Source organism: Gymnoscopelus microlampas, assembly GCF_963454915.1.
Source record: "Gymnoscopelus microlampas genome assembly, chromosome: 23".
Classification (NCBI taxonomy): domain Eukaryota; kingdom Metazoa; phylum Chordata; class Actinopteri; order Myctophiformes; family Myctophidae; genus Gymnoscopelus; species Gymnoscopelus microlampas.
Window position 1 is genome coordinate 20044625 of NC_139960.1, and position 16240 is coordinate 20060864.

The window sequence follows — 16240 nt, forward strand, 5'->3', positions numbered from 1 at the left end:
CTGGAGACGGGATTTAAAAACGAGATTGTAATTTAATACGTTTCTACATCTCTGTCTCTCACACTTGCAGGTGATTTGAACTGAACTAAATTGCAGGTGTGGTGAATCCACTCCTTGTTGAATTGGTCAAATTGGTTTTCTGATATTTAGTACAGCAATTGATCATGTCAACTGAGGGTGTACATGAGTTTTATACTGTGGCATCAGGCTTGAGTAATGCAAGAGACCCTTAAATAATACACTTTTTCTTGGTTATATTTCTTCTCCCTAAATCCATGTACTGAACAGTAACTAGCATGGTGTGCACCTGACTCGCTCTGTCAGTAGTGCAATCCCTAAGGCCCTTTAAGTCACAAGGTTCTGGGTTCGATACCAGGCCCTGCCAACCTAGCAAGTTGGTACCATCAACAAAACTTTGCCATTAGATCCAGTCCTGTCAAACTTTCTCTGGTTAACTAACAAAAACATACAGTGTAATAAGAGACAAATAACTTCCAAGGTATAATGAACATTTTGATCCAGATTGACCCTCTTGTATTTCTCATTTGCCTTCCTCTTGCTATTTTCCATCTGGTCTTGGTCCATTTCCTTCTGAAATTGCTCGGCCCCAACCATTGCTGTGTAGCAGCTGTAATTGAAAATCCTTCATGTCTAAGAACAGTTCCCATGGTAAAGAGTGTATGCTAGTCACTGGGGTCAGATGGTGCATTCTCCGGAATTTGATTCATGGGCACCTGTTCATCTGCTTCACCTGTCTGGGGGCCATTATTATGTGTCCTCCTTCGGAAAGAATGGAGACATACAGGCAATAATATTTTAACATTTTAACCATAATACAGTATGGCCTACTGTAGGATGTTTATACAGGTATTGACTGATAACGTTTTGGTTAACCACCTTTCAACTGTGCAAGCTTACCTTTTACACAAGAAAATCCCCAGGCCAGTCCCCATGGCAAATACCAGTATTCCTACAACACTCAAACCTGGCATTCACAAGAACACACACACACACACACACACACACACACACACACACACACACACACACACACACACACACACACACACACACACACACACACACACACACACACACACACACACACACAGTAACTGTCAAATAAAAGCTCCCAGGGTGCTGCAGTCTCTGTATGCATACCTACAAACTAATCAGAGGTGGAAAGGGTGACAAGTTCTTAAATCAAACCCCTGTTGGGGGGTCCGGGGCATGGCTTGGTCATCTACACTGGCAAATGTGTAGCAGCCTATCAGAGTATAACAGTTAACTAACATTTTAGTGACATAGCTAACTGCTAACACATCTACAAACACCTCTTTGGACAATCATTCTTGGGTAACTTTAGCCTGAGCAAATAGAGTTACACAATGTAACTGTAAACATGACAAGAGTAACAAACCAATGCATGTTAAAGGTAGGGTAAGTGATATTTTTGGGTTAAAACAAAAAGTATTTTGTTAAAAGGTTAACGCACTATATTCTGATAGTAATCATTGCTATATAGTGTTTGTTCAGTAACAGGAGTCTCCCCGTCTCTCCAGCTCTTTAATAAACTGAAAATACATTTTCCGGTAGGTGTCAAAATCTCAGCCAATCAGGAGAAAGTACCCATTTTTAAACTTCATTTTATAGTGTTCCAGTTCCAATTTGCCTGCTCATTTCTTAGTGTCATCACTTCCAATTTCACTTGTTTAATCTATATCCTGATTGAGTTCCCTATCCTGATTGGATAAAATTTGAAATGAAACTGAAACTGAAATGAAAATGCATTTTCTGTTTTATAAAGAGCTGGAGAGACAAGGAGACTCCTTTTACTGAACAAATACTCTATAGCAATGAGTACTATCAGAATATAGAGCTATTTAACACTTATTTTAACCAAAGAAAATCACTTACCCTACCTTTAATGTTCAGTATGAAAATAAAAGCATCTCAAGATTTGTTGACACACATTCGCCAAGGTCGAGGGTAGAGAGTGTCTTCTAGCAGAAAACATTCTGATTGGCCCATAAGAAATGCCACAGAAATTGACAACAAATATTATTGATTGGACAATCCAATGCCTGGATCACAGGAAAGACAATCTCATAGTAAAGTCAGATAAAGCGCAATTGCAGTCATTCACTCCTCACTCACTCACACCCTTTCAGAACTCTTTGGATATACATGTGAGAGACCAGGGCCCTATTCCACGAAAGGTGAATTAAATAAGCCTGGCCTTAAGTCAAATCCAGGCTTGACAAAGTCGGGTCCGTATAGCCTGGTTTATTCGGTTCCATGAACGCCAAGCCAGGCTGAAAAGGAGCGACTTTGTCGAAGCCAGGCTGTGTCGAGCCAGGATAATGAAGCCAGGCTTCACGTATTTCTATAAAAGACCATGAAAGTTGATAGCAGAATCCTTGAACTTGACCAATCATGGAGTCCAAAACCAGAGCGGCGTTCTTCTCTGTGGCTGAATAGCAGCACTGCAGCAGCTCATGAAATCATACAAGGAAGTAAAATGTATAATAAGCAAGAAAGGAAACACGACCGCAATAAATAGATCCAGGGAGAAAGCGTGGCAAAGTATTGCAAGCACACACAGAGTGTGTGTGTGTGTGTGTGTGTGTGTGTTTGCGACGGGACGGGGGGGCAACCGCGACGGGGGCCGCGACGGGACGCACGGGGCTAATCTTCAAGATAATTCGAGTCATGGCTAATCTTCAAGATAATTCAGCTTTCATGGAACCGATTCATCCCTAATCCTGGCTAAATTAAACCAGGATAGGTTTAAAGCCAGGCTTTAGCTCTTATTCACCTTTCGTGGAATAGGGCCCTGGTTGAAGCTAAAAATGATGATTGACACCGAAAGGTCTAGAGTTTGCAGATATATTACTTGGCTGCTGAAAAGTTTAAGCATGTGGCTGCGAAAGAGGAAAAGCAGTTGAAGGTGATCCTTGGAATGTAATGGGCTACAGGCTACTGAGCACCCAGTATTAAGTTTTGGAAAACAATTCCAAACAATACACCGGAATACAGTTACAGACACAGTGAACATCAGCATAGTGTGAGGGCAAGAGATCAGAATACAGCAGTGAAATGTATATAGATGTCTGTTTCTATTTGAGCTTGTCAGACATAAAGATCAATTCAATTGGGTGACAATTTTGCATTCTGAGAAAGCAGAAGAGTGAAGTAGAACTTGGTGCAATAGCCAGGGAGGTAATCAGTCAACCTCACCTGTGATTACAGTGTCTGTGCTGTGTTGATCAGCAAAGGACTCTTTCTCTGCTGAAGTTGCGGTGTCGACACTGCTAGTAGTTCTACACGTTGGATCTGCACTTTTGGTCTCTCTTGTGGGCTCTACTTTTACAACATCAAAAGAAAGACAATGTTTCTCCTTGTGCCTGTAAATGGTAGAGATATGACATTTTCACCAATGATGGGAAGTTGTGTGCCATACTTGCAAAACAAGTATGGCACATTAATCAAAGGTTAAATATGATGGCTCTATAATCAAAGGTTAAATTTAGACATTTTAAATTACCAATTTACACGAAAGCTAGTGAAATCCATCTATCCTGTACTACTAAAGTGAAACTGACTGGATTTTCCACCAATTACATTTAAACACATCTCCTCTTAAACCCTAGGTCCAATTGCTATGAGATTTTCTTTAGATTATTATTGGGCTAACCATTTAAAAACAGATATAGCTTGTTAACATCTTATTTTTAAGACCAATGAACTTCAAAAGGGCGAGGCTTAAGACATCAACAGACTAAGTCAACAACCAATGGGCCAATCATCACAAAACTTACAGGATATGTCAATATCAATTTAGACTATGCAATTCAGACTATAGTGTCAATAAAAAATGGCTAATGGCTAACCATTATTAACTCATAACACTGTTGAACCATGTGTGAAATTATGTTTTAATTGCCCAATAGAGGGCTCCATCATTTCCCAACTTATGCATGGGTCTGGTGCAAATTTGGCCATAAATCATTTAAAGTTTTCCAAAAATCACCAAACTAGGTTGAGATGTTTAATTAAGCTGAATTGAGTTGAATCATTTCCCTTAACTATTTGTTGAAATATATATACTGTACAATATTAGTTTTGCAAGGAGGAGATGGTAGGGTGCTTTATTTATAAGCCTACCCTGTGTCCGAGCTTGCGGTGTGGAAAGGGGTGTAGAAGAAGTGGGTATAATTCTGTCTTTTTCTGCAGACTGTGACACTGAGAAATGTGGATTCTCAGTTGTCTGGTAGGTGGGAGGGGCTGCCAGGGGCAAGAGAAGAAGAGGCCAGATTATAACAGATGCAGAGACTGACATGTTTAACACTTCAACAGTATGTCTTTCAAAATGTACTTCTGTGTTTTACACTACTTTTTACACTCCTGTCAAACGGAATAATTTGAGAGCTAACAAGCTGCAGGCTTTCTGTCTTCCTGTTGACACAAAGGGAGGACTTGTGGGGGTTGATTATGGAGATAGATGAACAAAAATGATTGAAAGGAGTCAAAATACATATATATATATACATATTTTTTACCTTTGCTATATATATCGCAACATTATTATTATCATTATTTTGAATTAAAAAAATCAGAAAACCTAGGTTAGGTTATAGGATTTTAGAATCAGCCTCAGGTCTAAAAATGGGAGCTAGAGAGACAGGGAGACTGTTACTGAACAAACACTACTGAAAAAACACACCCAGTGATATACGTAGAATATGACCTTCTCACATGATTTGAAAAGAAAAAGTGAACTGCCCTACTGAGGTGTTTGTTTGGTGAAAGGTCAAAGTTCAGAGAAATGTATATGTGCTGATACTATTTTTAATTAGAACACCAGCACCACCATTACACTATTAATGTCACGCACCCCCTAGAGGCAGCTTGCGCACCCCAGGGGGTGCACGCACCACAGTGGTGGTGATTCAAGGTTGTTGCTGTTGTTTGCCATGTGTTTACAATACAGCTGTAGCAACATTGCACGCAGGCAGGTCGAGTAATCCAGTAATAGCATTAGTTAATAGATGATGATAATGCATAATAGTTGGTTCATTGTGATGAATAATTGCAAATACAGCTGCAACTCACTGTAAGTGGAGTTCGTGAAGGATTCATGTGAAGTTTCAGTTGATTCCTCTGCACACACAGAATCAAAACGTGATTTTTATGTAAGTTCCTGTATACATACGGTAGCCTACATCAACCGGGAACGCCTTGAGATTCTTCAAATCTGGCACAAAATTTCCACTTTGACTCAAGGAGGAAGAATTATTAATTATTATATTTAGAAGCATGAAACATGTGCTTATGGAACATAAGCAGGTTCCAATGTCAACACTCAGAGTTAAATTAACACTGAGTATTTCGCTGTGTAGGAAAGGCAGTACTCACGCTGTTGGGTGGCTTTAGTAGAGGCCATTGTTGACATTTCAGAAGAACCTGATGATGACACACAGGAGTAAAGAATGTAACAACCACAAAGACAATATAGTTATTATGAATCATGCCCATCTACCCACCATGGCCTCCACACACACACACACACACACACACACACACACACACACACACACACACACACACACACACACACACACACACACACACACACACACACACACACGTACTCTGCGTTGTTACAGGTGCCGGTAGTTTTGGGTCACCTGAAATGAAATCATTATGAGAATGTTAAAGTGTATTTGTCAACTATCATTTGGTAAGCTACTCATGGTCAATGAATGGGGCTGAATCTTAAACATAAAAACAACTATGAAATACTGACTTGTAGCTACTATATAGCATATGTGCCTAGATAACTGTTCTATCGACAAAACTATCCGTTTCCTAAATTAATACATATTATACAAGGATTCACTTTCTCCTTCACATCTCTTCAGAAATGTTGCTTCAGGGCATTTAATGTAGAGTAGACTATACACTATGTACAGTATGTCACATCTCTCATTCTGGTGGTCAAAGGTCATTAAGTCGTCCTTTAATGCAACTGCACACAAAAATGTGGGTCTTACGTATACAAATGAGATTGGTCCTGGTCCAGTCATATTGATCGTTCATCTTTTTTTCACACTTGATGAGGTTGGAGGTGCCTGCCTTCCTTGTGTAACCATCAATGCACTTGTATCTGTATCGGTCATGTTCACAACAATATGATGCTACCGGAGTTTCAGTGAATTCCATTCTTGGAGGTTGTGAGCAGAGACATGTGCAGCTGTCTGCAAACAAAGGATACAACAGATTATAACGTGGATGACAGGTGTTGAGGTGAGAGGTGGGTTGAGTCAAATCAAATAAATCCTTATTTGTATTAAAAAGAAAACATACACAAAATGTTTCTCTGTAACCAGAGAACTGGACACGAGATAACTGGAAGAATTGAGAGAAAATGACTTTGTCCAGTAATCTGGAGCTTGTTCAGAAAGCTGCGGCTCGTCTGGTGTTCAACCGCCCCAAGTTCTCCCACACAACTATCCTTCTCCGTTCTCTACACTGGCTCCCCGTAGCGGCTCGCATCCAGTTTAAAACCCTGGTGCTAGCCTATAGGGCAGTGAAAGGAACAGCTCCTTCTTACCTCCGGGCTATGGTCGAGGCTTACACCCCTGCCCGACCACTTCGGTCTGCCACCTCGGGGCGACTGATTGCCTCGTCACTCAAGGGTCCTTCTGGCCGATCTACATGGTCACGACTTTTTTCTGTTCTGGCCCCACAGTGGTGGAATGAACTTCCCACTGATGTCAGGACAGCAGAGTCACTGCCCATCTTTCGCCGCAGGCTATAAACCCACCTCTTCAGGAAACACTACCCTTCCTCTTTGCCTGGCCTACTTGTTGTTAACTAGTTGTATGACCTCTTGTTTTATTATTGTATTATTGGATCTTGTTTAGTCGATACACTTATTTGTTTTAGCTCTTACTCATTTGATTTTGCTATTTTGTTTCATCTGTTTAAGAAAGTAGGTAGCTGATATATTGCACTTTTACCTTAGCGCTAGGCAGGGGCGGCCTTAATGATCTGGGGGCCCGTTTCAAGAGCTCATATGGGGGCCCCATATGCACCCCCCCAAAAAAAAAAAAAAAAAAAAAAAAAAAAAAAAATTTAAATTAAATGTGTGGACTGAAGTTGGTTTGCTTCCACAATCCATAATGATGCATTTTCAGACAGCTAAAACAACTCACTCACATGATTCACTTGAGCTGAGCCCTGATTCAATCAGATCTACATCATCTTCTTGTATGAAATTCTTGGACGTCGGCCAGCCACAGGCGGGCCCCGGACTGGGATGCAAGTAAAAAAATATATTATTATTATATTTTTTTTTGGGGGGGGGGGGCCTGAGGTTGGGGGCCCGTTTCAATTGAAACGGGTGAAACATAGGAAAGGCCGCCACTGGCGTTAGGTATACTCTTGGTTGCTTGTTTTTGCAGAAAAGAAAAAAAAGACTTCTGGTGATTAGTAGTTTCGTTCCCTACCTATGTTGAATGCACTTATTGTAAGTCGCTTTGGATAAAAGCGTCTGCTAAATGACTAATGTAATGTAATGTAATAGCATTAATAGTGGCGATGATACATAATAGTTAGTTGCACAAATTTATGTACATTCCCGTACATATGTCGGCTCCATCGTGTAGATGACATCTCAGGAACACCTTGATGAAATGTCATCAAATTAGGCACAAATGTCCACTTGAACTCAATGATGAACTGATTGTATTTTGGTGGCCAAAGGTCAAGATCACTGTGACCTCGAAAAGCATGTTTTTGAATATAAATTAAGAATGTTTGGTCCGGGCACTTAGGTTCCAATGCAGCCTGACAGCGTGTCGCGGGTTCGAATCCCGACCCTGACCACCTTTGCTGCGTGTCACTCTCCGTCTCTCTCTCCCCATTTCCTGTCTATATACTGTATACTATCAATAAAGGCAGAAAAAGCCAAAAAGATATCTTAAAAGGATTTTCACACAAATTATGAAGTGAATATTTTGGTGATCAAAGGTCTATGGTCAAAGTCAGTGTGACTCTCACTGTTAGGGTCAGTCTCTCTGTTGCTGTGTCCCAATCATGGTCCCAATTCAGGGAACGTGCACTACTTTGAAGTGTGCATTTGAAGGCCGATCACGTCACAGAGGCACGCCAAGGCCTGTCCCATTTCATATAGGCTTCAAATGTACCCTTCAAATGCGTCCTTCTTTTCCTGAGTTTGAAGTCTGCATCTGATGGACACTTGACATCTTTCAGGATAGCCGACTTCCCACAATGCATTCTGCACCAGCCACAGAAGCAGCAACAGGAGAGAAATAGCGCTGAAGAACACTCTTATAAGTTCAAAAATACTATGTTGTTGTGTCACACAATATAGTTTTAAGATATTTTAGGCTTGAATTTAGTTGTTTAAACTTCAAGTCTGTGGTCCATTTATCAAGATAGAGCCTACTTGAAAATGTTTTTGAAGAATTCAGAGAATAAGTATGTCTCGCCTGGGCGGTCAGCATTGCTTATATACCTGACCAGAGCAGCCTGTCATCAGCATGATGACAGGCTGAAATGTTGAAATGTTCCCTTTGCTCCAATGTTTTGTTAGTGGTTTAACATGACACAATTTGTTGTGGGTGTAATCTAACAGGCAATCTTAAGGTCTTAAACTGCTTCTGTGTATTGTATGAATATTTTTAATGTATCAAGGAACATCACATTCTGATGGCATCCATAAAACGGCATGTTTATCATCTAGGCCGGACAGACAAAGTTGACTTGATTTGTGCTTTATATTATTCATTAATTAATAATAATAATAATAATAATAACAATAATGATAATAATAATAGTAATACATAACATTTATATAGCGCTTTTCTTAGTACCCAAAGCCGTTTACAACAAAACAAAACAAAACTAGGAGAAATAGTTAAAAGGCAATTTTTTTGGAAGGCAAATAAACATTAAGATAAGACTAAAAGGCAGAAAGGGAGATTTGAATTAGGCGGAGAAGGCGAGTCTGAAAAGGTGGGTTTTGAGGGAGGCTTTGAACAGGGTGGGAGTGAGTTCCAAAGGGTGGGGGCTGCACGTGAGAAAGCCCTGTCACCCCAGGTGCGTTGTTTTATTTTGGGGAAGTCCAAGAGGTTTAGTTGGCATCACCAGACCTGAGGGAGTGGGAGGGGGCGTGGCATTGGAAGAGGTCAGAGAGGTAGTGGGGAGCCTGGTTATAGTTATAGTTGTTTTAAGTGTGAATATAAAACTGTGACTCTGTCTGTTTTGTGACATTGGTCTGTGCAGCAAGATCAAGATGAAAGAAATACACTGTCTATAATAACTGACTTAATTTACTAAAATGCTCTGTTACCAGACTGCCTAATGTTATAATATTAAATTCTGCCTACTCTACTCTTAACTCCATAAATACTGCACAACCTATATTGTCATTATGTTTACCTTTTAAACCAATACACGATCCCTTTACCATATTTATTATTTATTATTTTCCATTGTTAAGTGATACAATATCCATTCAATACACGAATGGTGCCTTATACTGTAGGTAAACAAAACACTATTTATTAAACAAATGCACAAAGCCAGAGATATGTGTCAACATAATCACATTACCTCGCCATCCTGCTTCACATCATCCTGGCTCTCCTCGCCTGCAGTCACCTGGGTTCAACACAGTAAAGCAGTGATATTCAACTGGCGGCCCGCGGGCCAAATGCGGCCCCATTGGCCCCTGCTAATTTGTTATGCTAGAAATGTTGTCTACTTCTCACAACTTTTAGAATAATGTAACTTTCAAGTAGTTCAACTGTTTTTTTCACGCTTGACAAAAGCTACATCGCTACATTTCAGTAGCACATCATGTACTAGAATTCGGTGATTAGGTGAGCTTTGAATGCATTTCATACACCATATACCACCCATTTGTAGCTATTTCTGAGTTTTGAGTGGCTGTCATCCATTACACCAAAGAAATAATTCTCCTTCTGCATCTATTAGCTTTTGAGTGGATTTTGTCCATCTTCCATCTGCTACATCTTCATCCACGTGTAGATTTTACACAGTATGTTTCATTCGTCGTCTCATTTTTAAGGGTCACTCTGACCCTCTCAACTAATGGTTCTTAAAATACATCATAAGAGCTTGTGCACTTATCAGCCGGGTGCTCAAAAACAAAAACAAAAAATAAAGTAAACACCTTTCCTTCATACGAACATGTAAACACTTTTGTTTTAATACCTTCACCGTGCCAGTCTGTCTCCACCACTTTTCTCACAAAGATTTGCTTCTATGCCAGGGACCCTTGCACAGAACACACTGAAACATATTTGCTCTATATACAAATCAAAGCCTGTGCATTATAAAGAACTGGAACAGAAAGTATACTATCAAACATCAAAAGGCATAAATGCAGTATGAAGCAGGCCCTAATAAGTTACAATAATGGACATAATATGGCCATTGTTGTGTCCTATAGCACACAACAAACGGCCATACATTAACCACGAACACGGTCTTGTGGCCCTCGACTTCAAGTCATTTTACAATTGTGGCCCCCTGCCTAATCTAGTTGAATACCACTGCAGTAAAGGATAGTAGGTGCCGATGATAAACCAGCGCCTGCTCCTCCATCATTGCCAAATCCTTACAAATCATTTAATCTTAAAAACTAACTTTGTAAAAGCTGCATCCAAAGCAGCATTCTACATTTATATATTTTGTACTTATCCTATACAGATCAGATCCTGCATCAGCCTACTTTCCCTATCCCTCTCTAAATAAAGGCATAAAAAGCCTTAAAAAAAAACTTGAAAAAGGGCCATACTTGAGGACAGGAAGAGATTAAGTTCTACCAGCTAAACTAGTTTTTTGTCTGTCAACTTTAATAGTTTTGGTTTCCATTAAGGTGAACAGGTACTGTAGTGTAGTCTATGTTGATGAGAAAGTCTAAGGTGTGCCGATGGAACAATAGAAAAAGACTTAAGAGTCAAAACATATAATTATGTACAGTACATGATGAGTGATTAAAGTCCACATAGCACTTCAAACCTATTTGAAAATTGCCGATCTACAAGCTCACAACCCCCAGTCACACAGCAGTGCAGCAGTGCAGCAGTGCAGCACGCACGCACGCACGCACGCACGCACGCACGCACGCACGCACGCACGCACGCACGCACGCACACACACACACACACACACACACACACACACACACACACACACACAGTAACTTGCCAGATTTTGCGAGAGGAATAAGCAACCAGGTCTATGAAAACAAGCCCAAAATAAGCGACATGTCACTTTTTTGCTTAACAGTAGTATGGAAGGAGAATGTCAATTTGTCAGCGACTTTGTTTAAATTGCCATTAGGCTACATTGTTAGTGTTGTGGTAAATTAAAACGAGGGAGATACCTTATGGACTTTGTTTGCCTAAGGCATAACTTGTGTATTAAGTGGATATTGTATCACTTAGAATAACAATAGAAAATAAGTAGAAATACTGTATATGATTAAATAGAACATGTATTTCATGGTATATACTATATAGGCTATATTAGACAAGTTTTCATTACATAATGAAATATAAGGAGTGGCTATGTAGCAATGGAATTAATGATAGAATTGATAATGTAGTCTACCATGGGTAGTTTGGTGATAGAGCATTTCACTAAACATGTACATTATTTAGCCTTGATACAAGACTGCCATATATTATGACCGATGACCGTCTTGATCCAAGGCTACAAATGATTATACAATGTGGATTTCTTTCATTCATGGTGGTGGTGCACACCTAATAATCACATTTTGCTAGCAGAAAACGAATCTAATTCAGAGACAAATGAGACACAAGTGTGAGTCAGGAACTCAGATTTTATTCATGTAATAACTAGAATAGAATTGATGTAAAGAGTACATACGTAATGATGCCTAATGATGTGAGCATGCAATGAGCATGCTCACATCATTACATACGGAACACAACATTTGTAGGCAGAGCTCTCTGGTTTTAGGGTGTAATATAGGCGTGTAGTCTAAGCCTACGTGACACAATGAACACAGGACAGGTGGGCACTAGGGACATCTGGGCACCATATTTTTGGGATGACTGGGCACTAGGAAGAGTGGGCACCTGGAAGTCTGCGGCACCTGAATTAGGATTTGTGTTCACAATTGTTTTTTAACTTTACATAGCATGCTGCTTTGTTGTTGGTAAGTGATATTTAACCCACTGTTCTTTAAACCCCAAAACAGTTACACAACAAACAAGGTCAAAAGTACAATAGCCTATAAGAGTTTATTTGCCAAAATAATACTGAGGTCAAAAGTATATTATAACAGAGTTTCAAAGTACAATATAAGAGTGTATTTGCCAAAATAGTAGTACTGTTAAAAAATAGAACACATTGGGAAAATGCCCACTCGTCCTAGTGCTCAGTTGTGATGGTGCCCAGTCTTCCTAGTGCCCAGTTATCTCCACCCCTAAGTGCCCACTCGTCCAGGTGCCCAGTTATCTCCACCCCTAAGTGCCCACATGTCCCTAGAGCCCAGTTATCCCGGTGCCCACTCTTCCTAGTACCCAGTTATCTCCACCCCTAAGTGCCCACTCGTCCATGCAGGTGCCCACATGTCTCTAGTGACCAGATGGTTTTGGTGAGTTCTCTCTAACGCCCAATGGTCAATATAAATGACCACTGACCAGATCTGTAGGGGGAGCAGTGGAGTAAATCAAATAATTTCCGTCTGGTGGACATATTTTATTTTCTGACCAAAAAGTGTATTATACAGAGAGGATGGGGTGCTGAGAGGCTTCCCACCCTGGAGAATAGACTTTCAACAACAAAAAACAACCTTTGTTTTGGTGAAAAGCGAAGTAGTTTTATCTATTTTCTTTACTAAACACGGATACCTCGCACGGCAGTGTAATAAGACCCCTTAACAGACGACGTCACACTGATAAGAACCAGTATGCGCGCAATGAAACCCATTCTATCAGGTCTCGCTAGCTAGGACGCGCCTCACTAGCCAACACACAGGGGCCGAAACAACAGGTTGGGCATTGAATTGATTGCGTGAAACAATCATCTGTGCGTCCAGCCAATGTTAGTAAACAAATAATTGGTCTATGAGCAGAGCAGCGCGCCTAGCAGAGCGTTAGAGAGTTTGATTGTTTGTTTGTTTGTTTGTTTGATTGATTGATTGATTGATGTACTTTATTTAGTAAGATATGAGAAACAGTACATGGAAGTACAATTCACAATACTACTAGGTCTGCTAAACTGGTAGCCCTGAAACATGACTGTCGTAATCTGGATAACTCATAAAGCACTAAGCTTGTTTCAAATGAGTTCCCACGCACACAAATCATGAATGATGATATATAAGAGACAGACAGACAATACACTACTATAAAGAACGTCATACAATCAGCTTACTGGTTACTGTTATGAAACATAAGAAATAAGAAACTCTTCTGGACCAGGGCTATTCACACACTAACCTCCATTGGAATTCATTGCAGCTCCAAACAGAAGAATCACTGTTATACACCAAGACATTTGGCACGGATCCATCCTAGAACTCTTTTCCAATTGTTTCCATTTATGTCCTCCATTTAAACCGAGGTTTAGTTTAATCTGTAGTGTGATTATATCTACTCCGACGTTTCTGTAGTTTCACTTTCACTGTGAGTGTATAGCCTACTGAATATTTTTGGGGGAGGAGACATTAGCCTGTTGTTGCAACAGTGGTGGGAAAAAAAGGTTTTAAAAAAATAATATATATATATATATATATATATATATATATATATATATATATATATATATATATATATATATATATATATATATATATATATATATATATATCAATACTGCAATGTAAGAAATACTCTGTTTAAGTGAAAATCCATGATAAAAAATGTACTTGAGTTAAAGTACAAAAGTATTGGTATCAAAATGTAGCCTAAAGTACCAAAAGTAGAAAGAAAGTACTCATTATGCAGAAAGTTCCCATATCACAAGTTTTCAAATGTATACAAATCTTTTGAAAATAGTAGATCTACAAGCTAAATAATAAAGTGGGTTATGATATGTTAATTGTAATAATAATCAAAATCTACAAAGTTACTAGTGATTAAAGTTTTCAAATAATTGTGGTGGAGTAAAAGTATATTTGCCTCTGAGATGTAGTGGAGTAGAAGTAAAAGTACAGAAAATTGGAAACACTCCAGTAAAGTAAAAAAACAAAAACTCAAAATTGTACTTGAGTACAGTACTTGAGTAAAAGTACATAGTTACTTTACTGATTGATACTTTTACTGTCAGTACACAAGTTCAGTCTGAACTTGTGTACCGTAACACTCCACCAGAGGGCGCCACATGGCTGATCTTGTGAGTTCTTGTACCTGTTTGATTGCTTGTCCAGCCGCCAAAACCATCAATTTTTCCTAAATACAATCCCACTAGAGCAAACAAAAAACTATACCTACCTTGGCCTAAACATCAGCAGCACAGGGAACTACAACCAAGATGTAGGACCTGAGAGACAAGGCAAGAAGGGCATTCTATGCTATCAAAAGAAACATCAAAATAGACATCCCAATTAAAACCTGGCTTAAAATACTGGACTTGAAAAATGGGATAAACACCAAACCGAGACCCTACACACAGAATTCTGCAAATCCATTCTCCGTACCCAGCGAAAAACACCAAATAATGCATGCAGGGCAGAATTAGGACGATACCCACTCATAATCAAAATAAAAAAGAGAGCACTTAAGTTCTACAACCACCTAAAAGAAAGCGACCTAGATGCACTCCATAACAAGGCACTCACACACAGCGAAACTCTAGAGAGATGCCCCCTCAGCCAGCTGGCCCTGGAACTCCGGGCACAAACACAAACAGAGCCACGAGATAGAAAACCCATTGGACTAAACCAAATTATAAAACAGCAAAAGGAAAACTACCTGACACATTGGAAAGAAGCCACACAAAAGCAGAGTAAACTAGAATGCTATCTGGCCCTAAACAGAGAATATGCAGTGGCAGAATACCTGAGCACCGTGACCGACCCAAAACAAAGAAAAATCTTAAGGTACAGACTCAGTGAGCACAGTCTTGCGATCGAGAAAGGTCGTCACAGGCAGACCTGTATCACGAGAGAAGACAGACTATGCACCCACTGCACACAAAATGAAGTGGAAACCGAGCTACACTTCCTAACCGTCTGCCCATTGTACCAAGACATCAGAGACACATACTTCCCACAGATTACAACCACACACAGAGATTTTGAAAACATGACCAAGGACAAAAAATTCACATATCTGCTGGGCGAAGTACAACAATGTGCAAACACAGCAGCAAGATTTGTGAGTTGCTGTGATAGGAGAAGGATATCTAACGGAACACAACCACCCAAATTATTTATTTTGTACATTAATGACCTCTGTACAGTATCAAATGTTACCAAATGTGTACTTTTTGCCGATGACACAAACATCGTTTGCACTGGGGAAAACATCCAACGGCTTGTGCAATCCATGTCAACTGAACTAAGTAAATATAAACAGTGGTTTGACAATAACAAACTTTCTCTAAATTTAACAAAAACAAAGTTCATGGTCTTTGGCAACCGCGCCATCACAACAGAACTAAATCTTAGGATAAACGACATTGAAATTGAGCGTGTATACGAAAATAAATTCCTAGGTGTTGTCCTGGATGACAAAATCTGTTGGAGACCCCACATAAGGCATGTGGGAGTCAAGATTGCAAAGAGCATAGCTGTTATTAATAAGGCAAAACACATCCTCAATACCAAATCACTTCATATCTTGTACTGCACTATGATACTACCATACTTATCCTACTGTGTAGAAGTATGGGGAAATACCTACAAAACAGCAATTCACTCACTTTCCATACTACAAAAAAGAGTCATAAATAACACTGAGTACCGTGACCATACAAATATTCTTTTTCACAATTCACATATTCTAAAGTTTCCCGATCTAGTCAAATTCAAAACAGCACAAGTCATGTACAGAGCAAAAAATAAATCACTTCCAATCAACATACAAAACAGATTTCCAGAGAAAGATAGTAGTCACCATGACCTCAGAAACCCATCAGACTTTCAACAACCATTTGCACGCACTACCCTCAAGTCCATGTCTGTTTCATCCTGTGGAATGTC

General features: G+C 39.6%; 1 protein-coding gene across 5 annotated transcripts; it reads right to left on the bottom strand.

Moving 5' to 3' along the window:
- Nucleotides 1–143: 143 nt before the first annotated feature.
- LOC311040251 (uncharacterized protein) lies at nt 144–13714 on the bottom strand. Of its 5 annotated transcripts, XM_084050417.1 has the most exons (10): nt 13536–13714; nt 9646–9693; nt 6057–6260; nt 5655–5690; nt 5419–5466; nt 5116–5163; nt 4168–4287; nt 3241–3363; nt 919–985; nt 144–783 (listed from the first exon to the last, which is right to left on the bottom strand). In XM_084050417.1, exons 3-10 carry the CDS (start codon nt 6223–6225, stop codon nt 684–686), a joined length of 711 nt encoding a protein of 236 aa, XP_083906543.1. In that variant the 5' UTR covers nt 6226–6260; nt 9646–9693; nt 13536–13714; the 3' UTR covers nt 144–683. The 5 variants fall into 5 exon arrangements, with proteins under 5 accessions (XP_083906543.1, XP_083906542.1, XP_083906541.1 ...); XM_084050416.1 differs by lacking the exon at nt 9646–9693 and having other exon boundaries at nt 144–780; XM_084050415.1 differs by lacking the exon at nt 9646–9693.
- Between the last annotated feature and the right edge of the window lie 2526 nt (nt 13715–16240).